Here is a 21,944-nt window from a genome sequence, read left to right as displayed (position 1 = left end):
TGACAGTGTGTCATGTAGCTGAGGCTTCCTTGGAGCTCCTGAGCCTCCTGCAGTCATCTGCCCTGTCATCTTTAGTTTTCAACAGTCTGTTGTCTGTTAGTTTGTGGATGAAAAAAAAGAAAAAGAAAAGGAGAGGACCTGACTGCTCCTGGGTGTGGTGAAGGAGGAAGTTTATTATGGATCCCTGGGAGAGCATAGGTAGAGGCAGGCACAGGGACATGTGGGAGAGTCCACAGTGGACATGACCAGACTGAGCTGGCTATGTAGCAGGCGTTCTCAGACTATGTAGCCAGTCTCCAAACCATGACATGGAGATATAGTATGAATTATGAATGTTTGATCTTAGTTTAGGCTTGTTTCTAGTGAGCTATTTTGCTTCCCTGAGTCTCACATCTACATACCATCCATCCATCCTGCCTTCCTGCTCCCTCTCTCTCTTTGTGTTTTTTTTTTTTTTTTTTTTTTGAGACAGGGTTTCAACAGCCCTAGCTGTCCTGGAACCAGCTCTGCCTCCCAAGCTGGGATTAAATATTAAATGTGTGCACCACCACACTGCCCTGCTACCCTGCTAGTGCTTTCTTTATAAATTGCCTTAGTCATGGTGTCTGTTCACAGCAGTAGAACAGTGACTCGGACAAAATTGTAGAGGGCTATCTTAACATGCGCTGTCCCATGTCAGACCCAGCATACGTAGGTGTGCACACAGGCCTCAGCACTGGGTGCTGTGTAGGTGCTGGGAATCGAACTCAGGGCCTCTGGAAGAGCAGCCGGTGCTCTTAACCGCTGAGCCATCTCTCCAACCCTCCCACATCTGTTTACAGCTGACCTCTGAGCCCTTTAGCAGGGACAGCCTTACCTCTCCAGCTGTCTTTAACCACTTTCCAGCGGCAGTTTCCTAAGTGCGCCTGCGCGGTGCTCCAGGGTTTCCTGGTTCAGTGGTGCTGTCGTTACCTAACCTACGGGGTGGTTTCTGAAACCAAGCAGCCTGTGGGTTGGCCTCTCTGGAATCCGACACTCGTCCTTGAAGTCGCAACCCACGCTTAGGCCGGGTCACAGAAGTGGTGTTAAGGTAGCTGTGCAGCTCCGGACAGGCCCCACCCTCCGAGCACCACCAGGTGAGACCACTGGTCCTCAGAAAACTGTGACACATCTCGTGTCCTTGAGGGCAGGACTGTAAGAGGTCAGCTGAATTTTAAAACCAAGTTAGAAAAATAGCTGAGCATCTTATGGGGAAGTGGAGCATGGAAAAGTGAAGCTAACTTAGTTCCTCTGTGTGTGTGTGTGTGTCGTACACAATTGGCCAAGCTCATTAGATATTTTGGGGGTAATGGTGGTGGTCGATTCTGTAGCCCTGGATGGTCTAGCACTTTTTTTTTTTTTTTTTTTTTTTTTTTTGGTTTTTTCGAGACAGGGTTTCTCTGTGGTTTTGGAGCCTGTCCTGGAACTAGCTCTTGTAGACCAGGCTGGTCTCGAACTCACAAAGATCCGCCTGCCTCTGCCTCCCAAGTGCTGGGATTAAAGGCGTGCGCCACCACCACCCGGCTGGTCTAGCACTTTCTGTGTAAACTCTGTTGGCCATGAGAGAGCCATTGACCTCTGCTTCCTGAGCCTACCTGCCTGCCTTCCCTTCCTCCCTCCCTCCCTCCCTCCCTCCCTCCCTCCCTCCCTCCCTCCTTTCCTCCCTCACTTTCTTCCTAGACAGGGTTTCTCTGTGTAGCACTGGCTGTCCTGAAATTTGCTCTGTAACTCAATAGACCAGGTTGGCCTCGAACTCAGAGATCCACCTGCCTACCACTGCCCACCCTGTGCGTACCATTTAAAAGAAACAGATATGGAGCTGGGGATGTGCCTCAGTTGATAGAGTGCAAGGCCCCCAAGTTCCATCCCCAGGACACTTGCAATCCGGGCACCCAGGAGGCTGAGGCAGTATGGCTAGGCATAGGTGATGGGTGAGACCTCGTCTTAAAACAAGAAGCCAGGCACTTCTCAACAAAAGTAGCAAATTCATTTTAATGTTCCGGGAAAAATGCAGAAAAGAAGGAAATTTAGAGTAGTCATAATTCCACTGCCCAGAAGTGACCATCACTTATTTGGTCACTTAAGATCCAGATTTAAGTAAATAACTAAAGAAACAAGCATATACCTTGAAATAGTCACTAATAGTGTTGCCTGGTGGGTCCAAACATTCTAGTCTCTTCCTACTTTTTTTTTTTTGTGTGCTTGAGCCTACAGCCTTTCATTCATGTTAGGCAGATGCTATACCACTGGGCTACATCTTCATTACGTGTGTGTGTGTGTGTGTGTGTGTGTGTGTGTTTGCCATAACATGCATGTGTTGGTCATGGAGATTACTTGAGGGAGTTGGTTCTCTTTTACCATGTGGGTCCAGGGGATTGAATTTAGATTGTCATGCTCGACAGTGAACACCTTTACCTGTTTATTCATCTTTCTCGTTCCTATATTTATTTTTAATTTTAAAAGATTTATCTATTTTATGTGTATGAATGTTTTGCCTGCATGCATGTATGTGTGCTGTATGTCTTGAGCACATAGGCCAAAAAAAGGAATTGGATCCCTTGGAATAGCAGTTATATAGATAAATACATATAATCTATACATAGATTATATAATTATATAATAGATAATAATTATATAATAGATCATGAGCCGCCAGATGGGGGCTGGGTATGGAACCATCATGGAACCGTTTCTCTAGTCCCAATTTGTTTGTTTTTGAGGCAAAGTCTCCTTGTGTATTTTTTGTTGGCCTGGAACTTGCTATGTAGACCAGACTGGTCTTGAAGTCAGAGACTGCCTGTTTCTGCCTTCTCAGTACTGGCATGAAAGTTGTGTACTACCATGCCTGTGTTTAGCTTTTCTGAGATAGGGTCCACATTGTAGCACAGGCTATCCTGAGTTCGCATCATCTTCCTGCTATAGCTTCTCCAGTGCTAGGATGTACCTTTTAAGGCGAACCACTGGGGATGTCTCTTGGTCTGCATAGGCTCTGCACACATTGCATTGAGCTGTTTAGGTTGAATTTTCTGAGTGTAAACAATTAACAAATACTTTTGGAATATAAGGTTGAATTGTCTTTTTAGAATTTTCTAAACCATGGCCTCATTCTGTAGCTCAGACTGCCTTGAACTCATGATTCTCTTGTCTCAGACTTTTGAGTGTTGGGATAATCGGTGCATATCACCATACCCAGCTTGGGCCTAGTTGTTTTTCATGGTGTTGACATAGATCACATTCCTACTGATTGTGTTTGATTTACATTTCTAATGATCCTTGTCAGTAGTGAATCTTATCATCAAATCTTTACTTTTAATCTCTTAAAATTTTTTTTTACATGTATGAATTTTTGCCTGCATGTATGTCTATGCACCATGTGTGTGCCTGGTGCCTGAGGAGGTCAGAAAAAGGGCGTTAGATCTCATGGAATTGCTATACAGCTATGGTATCTGGTGTCCTTGAGCTTCTGTTAATAGGAAGGTTAAGTGTTTAAGCGTACTGTAGAGTTTTTAAAATTTCTAAGTCTTGATTGTAATGGGAAACGGAACGTGAAACTCACCATCTTACCCGTGCAATGCACAGCTCAGTCGTGTGCAGCACACGTGTCGTGGCGGTACACGCATGTCGTGTGCCACACCTTCCTAGCTCTTTCTGTGTCTGGCAGAACTGAAACTCTGTCCATTGAACATGGAAAGTGTGGCATTTCCTCCTTGTTCCCTAGCCCCTGCCTACTTCCTGTACGGATTTGACTAGGTTAAAAGCCTCCGAGGAGGGTGTGGGCAGTAGCTCAGCTGGTAGAGTCCTTGCTGTGCAAACATGAGGACCCGAGTTTGGATACCCCACACCCATGTATTACGCCCCATGCTGTGACATGTTTGCAACTCCCCCGCAGGGTGGGTGCAGAGACAAGAGGCTCCTTGGCACTTCCTGTCTGACCAGGCTAGACAGTTGGTGAGCATCTAAAAATATGATAGAGGAATTGAGAAAGACACTTGACATCAACCTCTGGCCTCCATTTGCTCACATGTACACCCACATGCACATATGAACTTACACAAACATTACACACGCATGCACACAAACCCTCGTATAAGTGAAATCATGAAGGATTTGTCTTTTGTGACCGAGTTTTTCACTTAGCCTAATATCTGTAAAGTCCATCTATGTCAGTGGTTCTCAACCTTCCTAATGCTTCGACCCTTTAGTATAGTTCCTCATGTTGTGGCGCCCCACCCTAACCATAAAATTATTTTCATTGCTACTTCATAACTGTAATTTTGCTACTGTTATGAATCATAATATAAATACCTGTGTTTTCTGACGGTCTTAGGTGGCCCCTTTGAAAGGATTCTTTGACCCCCAAAGGGGTGGTGATTCCCAGGCTGAGAACCACTGTCTGTGTGGTAGCACGTGCTGGTTACTTCCTTTTAAGGCTGGACGCTCTCATGTGCACATTCCACATTTTGTTTATTCTTCCATCCATCTATGGACACTTGAATTGTGTCTCCATCTTAGCCTTGAGAATAATTCTGCTATGAACATGTGGTATGAATATCTCTTTGAGATACTACTTGCAGGTTTTTTTTTTTTTTAATATATGCCCAGGGCCTGGAGTAGTTAAGAGCACTGGCTGATCTTCTAAAGAACCCAGGTTCAATTGCCAGCAACTACATCATGGATCACAGTCATCTATAACTCCAGTTCTACAGGATCTGACTCCTCTTTTGACCTCTGAGGGCAGTAGGCAGGCATGTGGTACACAGACATTACATAAAGACAGAATATCCATATGCATAAAATAAAATAACAAAAACTAAAATATATACTCAGAAGTGGAATTGGTATGTATGAGAATTCTATTTTCAAAAATATTATTATTATTATTATTATTAATTTTAATTTTTTGAGACAGTTTCTTTGTGTAGACCAGGGTCTTCTCGAATTCACGGAGATCCACCTGTTTTTGCCTCCCGAGGGCTGGGATTAAAGGTGTGCGCCATCACTGCCAGGCTTTATAATGATGACGAAGAATAACTAGGGAGTGTATTTAAAGACTAGGTGAGCTCAGTTAATGGAACACCTGCCTAGCATGCGTAGGATTATGAATTCAATTCTTTGTATCACACACACAAATATGACCAGATGATAAACCTGACGGGCTGAGCAGAGAAGACTGGCTTTCTAGGCAGAAACTGGCAAACTCAGTTGCAGGCCAGAAGGAAGAAACACGTTGCAAGAAATAGGAACAAGGAACAAGAAGTGGATTGATTGCTTCCTTGTTGGGTTAAAACAGAATGGCCTCGCTCATCCTTATATAGAGAGCCTTGTGACTCATTGGTATAGATTTCAAGGTTTATTGATTGCTTGGCACCTGATTGGAGACTGCATTCTGGTTTGATCAGTCTGTTGAGCCTACTGGGGGACTCAGGCCAATCCAAAGGTTTTCTGTAAATTTTATTTAAATACCATTTTGGTTTTAGTTTTATGGTTGATTGTTGAAAACCTTTGCTCACCTTTTTACAGAAATATTCTTTGGGAGACTTGCAAGAGCATTTCATGAATTGTACTGTTTATCTTTTGTCTCGGAGGTTATAAAGAATTTGTCCTTAATTTTTGTGAATTGTATTTATGTGTATGTGTGTGTACCTGGTAGTCTGTGTGTGCATCAGTGTCTGCAGAAGCTGGAAGAGTGTGTCCAACCCCTGGAACTGCAGTTACAGTTGGTTGTGAGCTGGCCGGCATGGGTGCCGGGACCAAACCTGTATCCTCTCCAAGAGCAGCAAGTGTTCCTAACTGCTGAGCTGTCTTTTCTAGCTCTCTCGTCCTTTTCTCCTCCCCGGAGACGAACCACAGATTTAAACTGTCATGTGCTTTTATCAATTGCTGGTTTCCCAATTCTTGATTGATTTCTGTATTGCTGTAGGCTGTCATACCCTAACTTTGGTACTGGGACCCGTCTGTGTGACGTAGCATTGCTTAGGGACCTCCTGTACTAGAGGCCTTTCATAGGAAGGTGACTACATTGTCAACTCCCCAGAACAACCGGCCTTTCTCCTGCTGGGCAGTGCAGTGGTGGGGTCCAGGGTAGAAACAACACAGCTTTCTTCCCTGGAGGGGAATATACTTCCTGGAGGAAATGCTTCTCAGGAGCTGGGTGTTGGGGTCAGGAGGGTGCATCTTCAGGGATAAGTGATAAGTTTCTGAGAACTGCAAACCAACAGAGCTCTCAGATGCCGTGGAAACGGCCACCTTTCTTCACTTTCTTAGGTGCTCCTGACTGACCCAGGATGGTTAGCCAACCCCTTAAATGGGTCCTGTCCCACAGGGACCTTCCTGCTTCCTGCTCTTTATTTTACCCTCTGGATACTAAGATTCATTTTTTTAAAAATAAAATAGCTGTGTTGGCCAATTTTCTATCATTGCTAACAACCTTAAATGCAGGTGATGTTTGTTTTGGCTCATGCTTTCAGAGGTTTTGGTCTGTGATTGGTTATCCTGTTTCTTTTAGGGCTTGTGACAACAGTTCATAGCTGGAAGTGTAGGAAGAGGGGCCTGGGGTCCCATTGACGTAAGGGAAATCCTCCAGTGACTGTTTCCTTGAGCTAATCCCTATCTCCTGAAGATCCACCACTTCTAGAGAGCACGGAACTTGGAGCTGGGCCTTGAACACATGGGCCCTCGTGGTAGTTAAGACTATCTCCTCTTCTTTGCCTCCCTTCCCAGGGGATCTGCCTGCCCCTGCCTCGTCAGAGCTGGGCGTGCAAATGCATACCATCATATCTGGGTGCTAGAATCAAACTGAGGACTTCGTGCTTGTCTGGTCCTTTACTGACTTAGCCATCTCCCTTATCTCTTAAATCAGCCAATGAAAGAGAGAAAACATGTTTCCTTAACAATAAAACCCACTAACTTCTCCCTGTGGCTTAGAAAGGCCCTTTCCACTCCAGGGTTAGGTCTGAACCCACCCATATTTAATGGTAGATTCTTCCACCCGTACTTAATGGGGGGAAGTCCTCACCTCTGACCCATTTGTCTGTGTTACATCCCCATGGAGCCAGCATTAGGCTCTGGAACTGGGAAACAGGTGGGTCAGAACTGAAGTCATGCTTGTGTTCATTCCTTTACTTAGAGAGCTTGGGCCATCCTCGGCTCCATGCAGTGAGCATGCTCAGTTCTCCCTCACAGGGTCGAGCCACACAAAAGCCCCACAGTTCTGCTTTGTTGGAGAAATGCAGTAGAACAGGACGGACACACACACACAGTCACACACACACTCACATCTCTCTCTATATAAGATTTACTATAATAACCATTATTCAGTTGGTTTGTTTGTTGAGATTCAGTTGCTTATAGACAATGTACAACCAATCTCCAGAATTCTTTAACTTGTGAACTGAAACCGCAGTTGAACAGTACCTCCCCTTGCCACTTCCAGAAACCACCATTCTGCATCTGTCTGTGACAACTGTAAACATTTCCTGCCTATTTGTGTTTTTGTAATGACATAATGGCCTCCAGGTTCATCTGTGGTGTATGTCCTTCCATTCTTGTCCCAGGATTCCCTGCCCTGTCCTTTCCATATTGTCCCCCTACTGTAATTATATAGTTATCTCCCAAGCTGAGCCTGCTTTGCATTCTGCTTATGTCTAGGTCTGCATATAGTAGGCATATAGTAGGAACTTGGTCTGTGCAAATGCACGAGTCCCCTCGTTCCCAGTTGTACCCGTAGGTTGTCTTTCTGGGTCACTCTATATAGGTCTCTTCTGTACTAGCATCCTGTGTTACCACACATTTGGTCCTTCTAACCTTAGAAATGTATTCTTACACAATTCTGGAGGCTAGGAGTCCGAAGCTGAGGTCTTAGCAGGATGCTCCTCCCTCTAGAAGTTTAGGAAAGGATCCCTCCTTGCCCTGTCCCTTAGGGGCTCACTCTGTAGCTCAGGCTGGCCTAGAACTCATGGCGATCCTAATGCTTCTGTTTCTTAAGTACTGGAACTACAGGCATGAGCCACACCTGGTCCTCCTTTTTTTTTTAGGAGGATGATTGTCATTAGGTATGGTGGTGGGCACTTTTAAACCCAGCACTTGGGCAGTAGAAGCAGGAGGATCAGGATCAACCACATAGTGAATTTGAGGCCTGCAAGGGGTATGAGAGACTCTATCTCCCAACTCAAAAAGGAGTCTTGTCATTAGGGTTAGGATCCACTTAAGTAAGCTAGAAAGACTGTATCTGTGCACTTTAGGCTGTATTTCCAAATAAAGCTGTGTTCACATATAGCGTGAATAATAAAAACCCAGAGACAGAAATTGGGGTTCAATCTGAAAACCAGAAAAGCAAAGCAGCCAAGCTCTTACCTCAACCAAGGCTGGGCGATCGCAAACTAAGCAGACTAAGCCTCTCTCTTCTCTCATTATATATTCCCTCTAGTGCTGGGATTAAAGGCGTGTGACTCCCTAGTGCTGGGATTAAAGGCGTGTGCCACACTGCCTGACCTCTAGTGGCTTATCTTTGCTCTTCTGATCTTTAGGCAAGCTTTATTTATTAAAGCATAAATAAACCATCACTATAGTCACAGATCCTGGCAGTGGTCTTTTTGGCAATCACAATTCAATCCTACCCTCTGGGGATTTTGTCCCCCTTGACCATACAGCACACATTTTAATCATCTGTTTTCATAGGGCCAGAGGGAGGGGGATGTAGAAGGAGCAGGGGGCTGCGTCCCTGCTGCCTGGCTCCCGGCCGCCTGGCTAGCTTATGCCCCGAAATAACAACACACAAATTGTATTCATTTAAACACTGCCTGGCCCATTATATCTAGCCTCTTCTTGGCTCTCATATCTTGATTAACCCATTAATAATAATCTGTGTAGCACCACGAGGTGGTGGCTTACCGGGGAAGATTCAGCATGTCTGACCTGGCGGCTGGCTCCATGGCAGTCTGACCTCACTTCCCTTCTTCCCAGCATTCTGTTCTGTTTACTCCGCCTACCTAATTTTCTGTCCTATCAAAGGGCCAAGGCAGTCTCTTTATTAACCAATGAAATCAACACAAAACAGAAAATTCTCCCACATCAGGCAGATGGGAAGTTGTAAATGAAAGTTTTATTTTCGCAGGCTACAGAGTCTGGGGAACATGGGGGACTCTAGAATGGAAGCCTGGTGTCACTAGTATTGATGATGCCTTGTTTTTCAGGTTGGTTGGGCCTGAACTGAAGATGTTTCCCGAACAACAGAAAGAGGTAAGACACTCCCTGTTCATGTGTGGAAGTCTGGGCTGAAAACCTGCAAATAAATAACCCATGAATTTGGCTCATCACAGATTGGTCCAAGTAGTAACTAGGAGCTGGTGATATCTCGGAAGATACCCTATCCCCACTGTAGACAGATCCACGGCATTCCCTTTCTAGTCTGTGGTGGAGCTATAGGGCACTCTGTCTGCTACTTGTTGGTCTAAACACTGGCTCCCAGGCCCAGAGTTCTCCCGGGTTCTGACCCCAACCTCCATCTGAGCACGTCTTTTTTGGTTTTCTGCTCTGCTATCCTTGGTACTCCCAACTTTGAGTAGGGACCCGGGAAAATGTCTGCCATTAGTTTCCGTCTGACCTGTTTGTTGTCTTTCAGAGCTCGGTTGTTTTGCTTTTGTTTGTTTCCCACACAACTCAAGCAAGATGATCTTTTCTTGACTGAATCCTGGGCTTAAGGCCTCCAAAGCCCAGTTTCCTGGGGTGGTGCTAATTTACTACCTAGAAGGATTGGTTCTATCTAGGAAAGTATCCACCAACGTCTCAGGATGCACAAACCTTTTGTATAAAATGGTGCAGTATTGAATACAACCTGCCCAATCCTTCCAAGTAGTTCATGTACTTTATTTATCCAATCTTTTAAGGCAGGGAACCAGGCTGGCTTTGAATTCACTATACGGCCAAGACTGGGTTTGACTCTTTGATCCTTCTGCTTCTGCCTCCCCACAGGTAGGATTACTGGTGTGTGTCACCATGTCCAGTCATTTCTAGAAGACTTATAATGCCAAATGGAATGTAAATGTTGTGATAAAGTTATATTATTTTATATCACTTAGGGGAGAATGACCAGGAAAAAAAGTCTGTGAATATCTAGTACAAATGTACTGTGTAGCCCAAGATAGCCCAGCCTCCTTCCAATTGTGTGTACGCTGGTACATGTGTGTGGAGGCCAGCTTTGGGTGTTGTTCCTCAGATGGCTGTCTGACTTGTGTGTTGAGACTCAGTTGTTCACGCTGATCTTGGACCTATCAATTAGGTTAAAGTGGCTGGCCATCGAGCCCCAGCAATCCTCTTCTACCTCCTCAGAACTGGGATTACAAATGTATGCTACTATGACCTGATTTTTAAGTGGATTCTGGGGCTCAAACCCGGGTCTTTATGCTTGCCTGGCAAACACTTTCTAGACTGATCTATCTTCCCAGGCTCTGTTTTCAACTACTTTTGGGATGTTGTTGGTTGAATCCTTGGATGCAGAACCCATGGGTATGAGAGGCAGACGCAATATGTAGTCTCCATTTCTTCTGAAAGCCAGAAGTGCTACAACAGCCCATGATGGTCATGTAGTTGAGATTGTCCATGAGCCAAAACCATACTAAGGCAGAATACTACAGGTATAGGGATGACTTGCAGCTTCAGAGGGCAAAGTCTTGTCCCCTTTTTGGGCTGCCTTAGTCTGATATCACTAACTAAGCAGCTGTGCCCACCAAGAGCACTGTTCCAAAGTCACAATTAAAAATTTTCTTTCAGTGTGTGTGTGTGTTCACCTATGAAAACAACAAAAATCATAATTTTGAGCTTTATGTACTCCATGTTGATCTTAACATTATATATATATATATATATATATATATATATATATATAGTGTCCACCTCCTGAATGTTGGGATTACAAGTATAGTTTGTGCATTGCTAGGGATCAAGCCAGGGTTTTATATATGGTTGGCAAACACTCTCCCAACTGAGCTATGCTGTAGTTGTAAGAAGCGTGTGGTTATTGGTTGGTTCAGTCATTCTTATCTATCTAGCTTTCCTTTTATCTGTCTATCTATCTATCTGAGACAGACTATAGCTCTGGCTATCATAGAATTTGCTATGTAAATCAACTGGCCTCGGACTCACAAAGATTCCCCTCTACCTTCTAAGTACTGGGACTGAAGGTGTGTGCCACCACACTTGGCTTCATTCATTCGTTCTTGTGTGTGTGTGTGTGTTTCTAAGTGTGTGTGTGTTTCTGAGTGTGAATGTACACATGGAGGCCAGAGGTCAACCTCAGGTGTTATTCCTCATGTACTTTCTACCTAGTTTTATGAGACAAGTCTCTCACTTGGCCTGGAACTTGCCAATTATGATAGACTGTCTGGCTGGTGAACCATAGGATTCTCTGTCTCTCCCCACAGTGCTGGGGTTACAGGTTTGTGTCACCATGTCCTTCTGTCACCAATCTAGGGAACAAACACATGTCCTTCCTACGTTTGCACAACAAACACATTGCCAATTGAGCCATCACCCCTAACCCCAATTTGTTCAACTTTGTTTCTTTCATGCAGTCCAGGACCCAAGCTTAGGGAATGGTGACACCCGTGTTTAGGGTGAGACCTCTTACCTCAGTTTACCTAGTCAAGATAATAATCCCTCATAGGCATGCCTGGAGGTCTGTCCAGGTAATTCCAGACCTGTCAAGCTAATAATCAATATTAGCCATTGAACCAACTATATAAACTATATATAGCATTTCAATGATCTTGAAGATGTCCTTTCTGATAAATGACTATATGACAGTATTATATCATTAATGAATTTAAAAATGGCAATTCCTTCAATGGAAAGGGGAAAAAACATACTGCAAATGGATGGAGAGACCGTGTTCAAAAAATCTAGTTTAGTTTTTGTTAGTAAGAAATAATTATAGAGGCTGGGCCGTGGTGGTGCATGCCTTTAATCCCAGCACTTGGGAGGCATAGGCGGGTGAATTCGAGGCCAGCCTGGTCTACAAGAGCTAGTTCCAGGACAGCTAGGACTGTTACACAGGGAAACCCTGTCTTAAAAAAAAAAAAGAAATAATTACAGAGAAGTGAGATCCAGGGTGTACTGTAGTGTAAATCAGCTGTCTGTCCATTCTCCACAAGGACCCTGAGTACTGAGCTGTTAGCCGGCACCGCACGGCCAGAGTCCCTGCACCTGGCATCTGGATACCTGCAGCCCCGAAGTCTTCCTCCAGTCCCAGTCCCACTTCTCCCCAACTCCAGGGTCTTCTTGCTCCCTGTTACCAGGTTTACTTTGGAGCCTTGACAACTCGGCACAGTCTTGTCCCTGGGGCTGTGTCTAGTCCCACCCTCCTGCTTTGCTCGCCTTCATACATTGTTGAAGGGGGAGCAAAAGGAGACTTCTGACAGCTTCATTTTCAAAAGGTGTTTTCCTATCCTTGATTGCCCCAAGAGCACTCTGCTCACAAGGCCAGCTCGAGGCTCCGAGTCTGTAGAGTGTAGCTACTTGTTGTCATTCAGTCAAGATCCCCCAATCACGTGTGCAAGGGTCAGGTGCAGTATCACGGATTGTTCTAGAAGCTAGACCCGTCTTTGTATAAGCACTTTCCAGGTGGTGCCCATAGATAGCAGCCGTTACTATTAATCATGAGATTGGAATGTGGATTAGGACCTCTTTGCCATCTTTGTTGAGGATGCAGATGGGCGGGAGGGACATGCCAGCTCTACACAACTGGTAGTGCCAGCCTCGGGGTTTGGGTATTTATTTATTTTTTTTAAAGATTTGGGAAATGTAGTCTCTCTTGTCGAAGCAGCTTTATTACCATAATAAATCTAGCAAGAGGAGAGACGGGAGCGGGAGTCCCCCTTGTTAGTTAAATATGTTCCATTTCACAGTGGTTTGAATTCCCAGGAGAGCAGTACCTCAGCTGATGGATTGTCCCTATAAAAAGGCCTTGGCATTGGGCCATTATAAAATTAAAATGAATTCAGACTCATTCATGCATGCAACTTTAATTTACAATTAAAATATTATGGTTACATATTTTAATAAGAATAATTAGACGGACCCAACTGAATCAACCTTTGTGTTTAATGAGACAGAACCCAGAATTCAAATGGAAAGGCAGGTGAGTGTGACAAGGGACACATTTCAGACAGCGTCTTCTGTGGAGTCAGGCGTTTTTGTCCTGTTTTATATTCTAATGCCCAGGAAGAGCTGTTTGATTTCTCTGCTGCACTGAGGACCTTTGTCCCCTGCCTCTGGAATCTTCTTTCCTGAAGGGGTAAAGGAGCTACTCCCCATTGCAGGACACTGTTTCCTGGAGACTTAGATCCTGTTCTTGACCATTGGATGGCTGTTCCCCCATGAAGGTGCTGGGCTTCTTCCTGAGCCGCTGGTGTAACTGGAACACCCCTCTTAGGGGGTGAGGCTTGTCTTCCTGCCTATGTATATGTCTACACCTGTGTATATGTCTACACCTGTGTATTTGTCTACACCTGTGTATTTGTCTACACCTGTGTATTTGTCTACACCTGTGTATTTGTCTACACCTGTGTATATGTCTACACCTGTGTATTTGTCTACACCAGTGTATATGTCTACACCTGTGTATTTGTCTACACCTGTGTATATGTCTACACCTGTTATATGTCTACACCTGTGTATATGTCTACACCTGTGTATCTCCAAACTTCCTGGAACATGATAACTGTAGGCTCCCTTAGAGCTGTGGTTCTCAACCTGTGGGTCGAGACCCTATTGGGGTCAAATATCAGATATCCAGGGGCTGGAGAGATGGCTCAGGGGTTAAGAGCACTGACTGCTCTTCTGGAGGTCCTGAGTTCAATTCTCAGCAACCACAGGGTAGCTCACAACCATCTGTAATGAGATCTGGCGCCCTCTTCTGGCCTGCAGGCATACGTGGAAGCAGAATGTTGTATACATAATAAATAAATCTTCAAAAAATATCAGATATCCTGTATATCAGATATTTACATTATGATTCGTAACAGTAGCAAAATTACAACAAAATTATGATGTAGCAATGAAATAACTTTATGGTCACTACAACATGAGGAACTGTATTAAAGGGTCATAGCATTAGGAAGGCTGAGAACCACAGATCTAGAGACTTACATCTTAAAAGGAAGGATATTTCTTCTTCAAAGTGTTCATACTTCATGTTGGGGAATAGCAGCGGCTCTTAGGTAACTACCCGTTAATGACACTTGAGTGAGTTGTATGTTTTGATTATTTTGGTTTTTTGGGATGGGATCTTATTACATAGCCTTTGCTGGTCTGGAACTCACTATGTAGACTATGTTAGCCTTGAACTACAGAGATCTGCCTGCCTCTGCCTCCTGAGTGCTAGGATTGAAGATTTGTGCTACCCATACCTGGCTTGAGTCAGTGTTTTTGGCAGGGAATACCCAGAATAGGACAAGTCTAAGTGTCCCAAGGGAGTTCCATGTGCCACCATGACCCCATCACTGGGTGTCTTAGGGTTTCTATTGCTGCTACAAAACACCATGACCAAAAAGCAAGCTGAAGAGGAAAGCTTTTATTTGGCTTATACATTTCTCATGATCACTGAAGTAAGTCAGGACAGGAACTCAAAACAGGGCAGGATCCTGAAGGAAGGAGCTGATACAGAGGCCATGGAGGAGAGCTGCCTTGTTGCCTGCTTCCCCTGACTTGCTCAGATTGCTTTCTTACAGAACCCAGGACCACCAGCCCAGGGATGGCACCACTCACAATGGCCTGGGCCCTCCCGCATTGATCACTAATTGAGAAAATGCCTTACAACTGGATCTCATAGAGGCATTTCTTCAACTGAGGCTCCTTCCTCTCTGATGACTCTAGCTTGTGTCATGTTGACACCTAAAACTAGCCAGTCCAGGGAGGGAGGAAAGAGTGTTACAGAGATGGGAAGGACCTGAGCAATGTTGGGTGAAAAGCCTTAAGGAATGGATGGATAGTGTGGATACGCTCAAGGCTCGCTTACCAACGGAGACATTTTGGACTTACTTTAAGAAAGAGTGGCAAGTTTTTGTTTAAATTTTGAGGCAAGGTCTCACCATGTAGGCCAGACTGGCCTCGCCCTCACTTTTTAGCTTAGGGAGGCCTCAAATGCATGGTGATCCTCTATGTAGGCCTCCCAAGTGCTGGGAGTTAGTAGGTGCACACCACGGTACCCAGCTTGGTAGTCTTACTTTTGCCTGTGTCTTTGTAGTGCCAGGACTGAGGAACATGCAACACTCTACCTCTGAGCTGCACCCTGCTGCCCTAAACCATGGGGGTCTAGCTTTGGCCTACTGGCTGGAAACTGACTAAGGTTTGTAGTATGAAGCTGCGGGCTGCTTCCCGCTGCCCAGCTCCTGGCCGCTGACTAGTCCTACCCAAAATAATTACACGGAAACTGTATTCTTTTAAACACTGCCTGGCCCATTAGTTCTAGTCTCTTATTGACTAACTCTCACATCTTGATTAACCCATTTCTAATAATGTGTGTAGCACCATGAGGTGGTGGCTTTCCGGGAAGGATCTTAACCTGCGTCCATCTCGGAGAGGAGAGCTATAGCGTCTGCTCACTTCCCTTCTTCCCAGCATTCTGTTCTGTCTACTCCACCCACCTATGTTCTGACCTATCAGGCCAAGCAGTTTTCTTTATTAATTAACCAATGAAACAACAGCTAGATAGAAGACCCACCTACATCAAAGGTTTAAATTAATGAATGTCACTGAATAGTGCCTTGAGTTCTTTATCCCTCCCTTAAACCTAAGTTCTACTCTTCTCTCTCTTCCTTTCTTATTCCCTTGCCCTTTGCTCTGATTCCCAGCCTCTGGCATTCTACCCAGTTACTGAAGAATAGTACACTTTCTATGGCTGATGCCATGGCACAGTGGGTAAGAGCACTGTGTGCTCTCCCTGAGGACCTGGGTTCAATTTCCAGCATCTGTAACTGCAGTCGTAGGGGATCTAATGCCCTCTTCTGGGTTCCTTCCTGCATCATGCATAAATGTGGTGCACAGACATACATCCCACCAGAACACCCGTATGCATAAAAATAAATAGAATTTAAAAATGACAGTCCAGTTTCAATGAGAGAAGAAAGCAGCCTGGAATCGTAATCCTTCCCCACACTGCAGGTTCCCATGGTGTTAGCATTCTGAGCCCATTTGTGTAACAATCACCTGAGGGTCTGTTTTATTGCATCCAAGTCCTGAAGAAAGACTTTATTTCCATTTCCCAGATTTTTAAAAGATTTGTTCCCTGTAGAACATAGGTTCTAAGGGAAAGACAGAAGCTTGGGCTATCGCTTCCCAGCCCTTTCCTGTACTTGTGGATGTGCATTTTTAGAAAATGGAGACCAAATAGAATTTATCATTTAACATCTCTCACCTCCAGGTCAGCATTCTGATACTTTTAAGAGCTACTTTGCCAGCTACAACTAAACTAGAAGTGACTAGAAAAATAATCAATGTAAATTTATCTTCACATTTATTAACATCCATGGTGGGAAGACCCATCAGTCACTGCTCAGCCAGGTGATCACAGTACGCAGCAGTGGGGAATTGGGGGACTGCAGGTGCCTAGGATGTGATGAGAGTATGATCTTCCTTCCAAACACTCAGAACCCCAGTCTAGTCCCGGGACAAACACCAGGTACACCCTAGCTGAGGAACATCTACAAAAGACCCGACAAGTTCTCAGAACTGGCAAGGTCATCAAAACCGTGCAAGTGCCACAGGCCAAAAGGGTCTAAGGAGACACAGTGACCACACATGGCGTCCTGGGTGGGAGCGACAGCCCCGGAAGAGCCAGTGTTTATCTAATAGCCGACAACCACACCCGAAGAGAGCGCAGTGACGCCCCACTGCTGCTAAAGGAACCACCAGAGTCCAGGTTATGGACAAGAGGCAAATCCGAGTTATAAATGCAGCCTGGCCTTGCTGGTCATCTGTCTTTTGGGCCAGTTGCTTAAACTGCTCTTATCTGTAGAGTTGGGGTTAATATTACCCAGCTGTTAGGGAAGAAGAGACAAGGTGGACAGATAAAGCTGCACCTGGGGCAGAGGTCAGGGAGAAACAGGGGTCATGGAGATTAAAGAGTACCCAGTGATTGGATTTTCACAGACCCCATGGCCTGTTTTCTCATGGAGTGCAGGAGGGATCCGTTGCTTTAAATTTTTAATTCTACTCCTCCTGGCGGTTCCTTTCATAGTAGATACAGTCATTAGGCCCAGGAAGCCATTAAAATGTTTAATAAGGTCATTAAATTGACTAACAGCGGCTTTGGAAGCCATTTCCATAGGAAATCCATGGGATTCCAGGTATGGGACATGGGGCTGTCCTTTGTGGCCGACAGCTTGCCAGCATCCGCGTGAGGGATGGTGGGCAGGTCGTGAGGGATGCCTCTAATTAAGAGATTATAGGTGAACCTCGGCTGTCTGGGTGTGCTGTTCATAGCTGGAAGTGTGTTGAAACTTCACTAATTCCTACTAATTGCAGGGTGGGGGAGGAGAGGCCCATCTGAATTACGGAATATTTTAAAATAAATGTGCTTTTATGACGTTCCAGTACATATTTTAACTCCAACCAGGCTAACAAATTGCTGCCCAGCGCGAGTCTTCGGGGATGAAGTGACTAAGGGCATCGGGATGATTTTCAATTATTTCTATGTAAATAGGCGGTTCTGAAGTTCTTCAGGTTGCTCGGAGACAGTTTGCCCTCGTACATCTTCCGCATTGCGCCAGTTGCCTTCCGCTGTTAATTGGCAGCACCCTTGGAGGATGGGATTGGTAAATTAAGATAAACCTGGGGCCATCTATGAAATACCTTTTGGAATGATAAGCGGTGTCCAGGAGGCCGGGTGGAAGAGGTTTTTATTTCAGCTAAAGTTGGATTTAGTGTCCCCCCCCTCCCCCCGAAGGCGATTCGCTCATCCCTGCGGGCACTTACAGATTGGCTGACTGTCACTGGGTACACTGGAGGTGCCAGGCGTTGATGTCTTGAGAGCCTGGCCAGGTTGCTTAAGGTTGGCTCCAGGAGAGGAGGCCCGTTTGTTAGTGCTGGACAGCAAGGAGAGCCAGGGAGTCAGGGAGTACGTGGTGCTTCAAGGACAGTCGAATAAATCACACCAGGAGAGGCGGAAGAGTGTGGACTCAGGTGTGTTTAAAGATGATTGGATTAGGGAGCAGAAGGAGAGAAAGGAAAGGTTGGGGTGGGAAGCAGAAGAAAGAAGAAGAAAACGGTCTGATGTTAGTGATCTAGGCAGGAAGACCAGCTTGTTCAAGGGTGTGAATGAGGGCACACACAGCGCAGCCCTCGCTCCCTGCCCGATCTTAGGCCGCTGTGATGGAGTCTGCTCTCCTCAGCACTGGTCACCATTTCCGAAACAGCTGGAAGACTGAGCCTTGTATGTTTCCTTAGCTTTCTGTACTAGGAGGCTCTGCCTTTGGTGGGGGGTGCGTTGCACTGGGAAGGGTATAGGTACACAAAAGAAAGTTCCTTGGGAGGTTTGTCATACAGAGTGGACCAGTGTGTGCTGGAGCAGTCAGCCAGAGAAGTCTGGCTGGGGCTGTGGTGGCACTGAGTTGAGGGACAGAATGGTGTGGGGAGCATGGGACTTCCGGTGGGTCAAGGGTCAAGGCTGGAGACTTGGTACAGAGCAAAGATGCCTGGACTGGAATGAAATGCTAGGAATCGCCAGCCCATGTGGGTGGTTGAGTGTGTGAGTGTGTGTGCGTGTGTGTGTGTGTGTGTAAGGCCACCTTAGACCCGAAATAAGTCGGTAAGGGACCAGCAGCCTGGTATGGCTCACAGGGGCACAGCAACCGCGGAGAGCAGACAGAGAATGCGAGCTTACTCCCCACAAAAGGACAGTGCTGCTTAGCGCCCCAATTGTTCTACTCTGGGTTTCGTTGCTGTGATAAAACAAACTAACAAACAAACATACAAACACCCTAAAACCACTGACCAAAACCAACTTAAGGAGAAAAGGGCTTATTTCATCTCTAACTCCCAGATCCTGTCCATCACTGCAGGAAGTTGAAGCAGGAGCTAAAGTGGAAACCATGGAGGTACTGACTGCTCACTGCCTTGTTAAACACAACTGTGTCCTTCTTCAGTTGCCTTTTCTCTTTCTTTTCTTTCTTTTTTCGAGACAGGGTTTCTTTATGTCACAGCCCTGACTGTTCTGGAACTCGCTCTGTAGACCAAGCTGGCCTCAAACTCAAGAGAATCGCCTGCCGCTGCTTCTCAAGTACTGGGATTAAAGATGTGTACCTGGTTCAGCTGCCTTTTCTAATTGGCCTAGGTTCCCCTGCCCAGGAGTGGCATCTCCCATAGTGGACTGGACCCTTCTATATTAGTCAACCAAGAATATGTCCCCAGACATGCCTACAGGCCAGTCACATGCAGGCAATTCCATTATTAAGGTTCCTTCTCCCCGTTGGCCTTAGTTTATGTCAAGTTGATAAAAACTAGCCAGTGAACACACCAGTCAGGCTAAAGACTGTCAGTGTTGAAAGAATAATGTAGATATACTCTTAGTGCTGCGGTGCATTCTGGGTGTGCATTTAATATGTGTTTCTCATGACCAGGGCGCTGGGGCGATGGTGGCACACAACTTTAGTCCCAGCACTCAGGGAGACAGTCAGGTGGATCTCTGTGAGTTCAAGGCCAGCCTGGTCTACAGAGCGAGTTCCAGAATAACCATGGCTACACCGAGAAACCCTGTCTCAAAACAAACAAACAAACAAACAAAACAAAACAACAATGAGGACAAATGCATTTCTGTATTCTGGCATGGCTTTAGAATATTCTCATGTTCGTCTCTAGGTAAAGATTAGGTTCCATCCTGCTGGAAGGAGAGTCCTTCCCGTAGCTTGTCGCTGCGCTGTGTGTCCCAGAGCACACATTGTGAAGGACCTGTTTGACGAATGTAGTTCAACCTTAAGGCCACGTTTTACTAAACAATTACACTATTAGGGTGTTTGTTACTAAGTTCCTAAATCAATATTTTTTACTAAAAAATAAAATGTGGGTTACGGGGAGGCTGTGTCAGGATTTAGAGTTCAAAGCTAGTCTGGGTTACATAGTGAGATCCTGATTTGGAGGGAAGTAGAGGCCGTTGATGATAATGATGGTGTTGATGAGAGACAAATTTCACTTTCTAGCCCTGGTTGGCTGGGGACTTACTATGTAGACCAGGCTAGCTTTGCATTTAAGATGGTCCTGCTGCCTCTTCCACCTGAGTGCTGGGATCATGGGTATGTATCACTAGGCCGAGTTAGATTTCCTTGTCCCCACCCCCCTTTTTTGAAAGTCGATTATTTTTTGGGAAACTGTTTATAGTTTCCCCTGTCTCACTCACAAGGCTGGGTTAGATTTTCTTATTTCATAACGTCAGTGTGTGTGGGAAGGCTTCATGCTCTGCATTGATCAGTCTTCTCCCTGTGTGTGATTTGCTTTGTGTTTGTTTAGCATTAATAGGGCATTCTCTGATGTTCTCAGTGGTGTTTTGTATTTGATCTATCTATCAACTACCAGAGGTGGAAGGCAAGGCTTGGTGAATTCATAATTTTAGGAGCTGGGTGAGCCAGAATTTACTTGTAGTTTTTTGACTAGAACTTCTGTTCAATGTTGGTATACCAGCAACGGGGCAACAGGGGAGAAGTAGGGCGAGAAAAACATTTATGTATTGACTTTAGAACCACTTATATGGTTGCCATAGTGAATTAGTGATATGCCGTGTGGTTGGGCATATGTGGCGGTACCATGTCAGTAGGGCTTACCGTCCAGACATACCCTGTTTTTATCCCAGGTCACACATATGTGCTATGTTGACTCGTGTGTCTGCCCTTTCTTCCCATTCTTTGGCTGTGGGTTTGTTTCTGAGGCAGAGTCTCACCTTGTAGACTGGCTGCTTTGGAACTCAGTGTATGGCCATGGGCTCTGAGCTCATGGAAGTCCTGCCTCTGCCTCCTGAGTGCTGGGGTTATAGGTCTGAGCCCCCACGCCCACCTTCCACTTGGTTTTCGCTGTGTGAAGACCCACCATTTCAATAGCAGGCCTGTGTTTTCCATCTGCTGTTAATGCGTGACGTTGAGTGGTTGGAAATGTTGGCTTCTGTTGACTCATCTGGGCATGTCTTCCTCTTCCATGGAAAACTGATTCTGCCAACTCTGTGGGAATGTGGCTTCCACGGGACACGGTGACTCGGAGCGATCCCTCAAGTCCTCCGTTAGGCACAGCGCCAAGGACAACGCTACTTTTGAGGGCCAGTGAAATTGTTTTAATTTCTTTTAAAATTAGAAGAGTCAAAAAAGGCCCTGAAGCATTAGTATAGTCATCTGTACACCAGCATAGTTAAATATGATTATGTATGTATGTAGGCAGCATATGCTTGCATACAATGTATATAACACATAATATAATGTATATGTTGATGTGTAATATATGCATGCACACAATATATGAATGTAATGTATAACGTATGTGATGCACATGTGTATGTATGTATATAAGAAAGGCCCATGAAAACCAGAATGGAGCCAATATGTGCAGGGTTGGGAGCCTTGGATGGTCTGCAGACTGTGGTCTTGTCTTCCCAACCTACTTATGCGATGAGATTGGATGTGTTCAGGGTGGTATGACTGAGAACCATAACCTATCTGCCTTCCCTCCCTTCCTGCTGGCCAAACAAACACATTTATTAAGGAAAAGTAGGAAAGAATTCCAGAGAGCAGGCGAGGTTCCACAGGAGAACTTGCCCATAACCTGTTTATCTTTCTAGTCATTGACTGCTTCTCTAAGGATTGATTGAAAAACCACTTGTGGGGGCAGGAGAGATGGCGCAGTGATTAAAAGTGCATATGATTATTACTATTTTTTTTCCTTTTTGGTTTTTCAAGACA

General features: G+C 45.3%; 1 protein-coding gene across 4 annotated transcripts in view; it reads left to right on the top strand.

Annotated features, from left to right (window-relative positions):
• The window catches only part of Snx10 (sorting nexin 10), a 68,032-nt gene that overhangs the window by 28,766 nt on the left and 17,322 nt on the right, over positions 1 to 21,944 (top strand). For all 4 annotated transcript variants that reach the window (XM_041640756.1, XM_041640754.1, XM_041640753.1 and 1 more), the window contains one exon: positions 9,210 to 9,255. In XM_041640756.1, the coding sequence (XP_041496690.1) occupies positions 9,232 to 9,255 (24 nt within the window). In that variant the 5' untranslated portion in view covers positions 9,210 to 9,231. The remainder of the gene's footprint in view (positions 1 to 9,209; positions 9,256 to 21,944) is intronic.

The sequence above is a fragment of the Microtus oregoni genome, unplaced genomic scaffold (genome assembly GCF_018167655.1).
Source record: "Microtus oregoni isolate MIOR12 unplaced genomic scaffold, Mior012 000064F_ref0000363, whole genome shotgun sequence".
Taxonomy (NCBI): domain Eukaryota; kingdom Metazoa; phylum Chordata; class Mammalia; order Rodentia; family Cricetidae; genus Microtus; species Microtus oregoni.
This window is presented reverse-complemented; position numbering and strand designations above follow the sequence as displayed.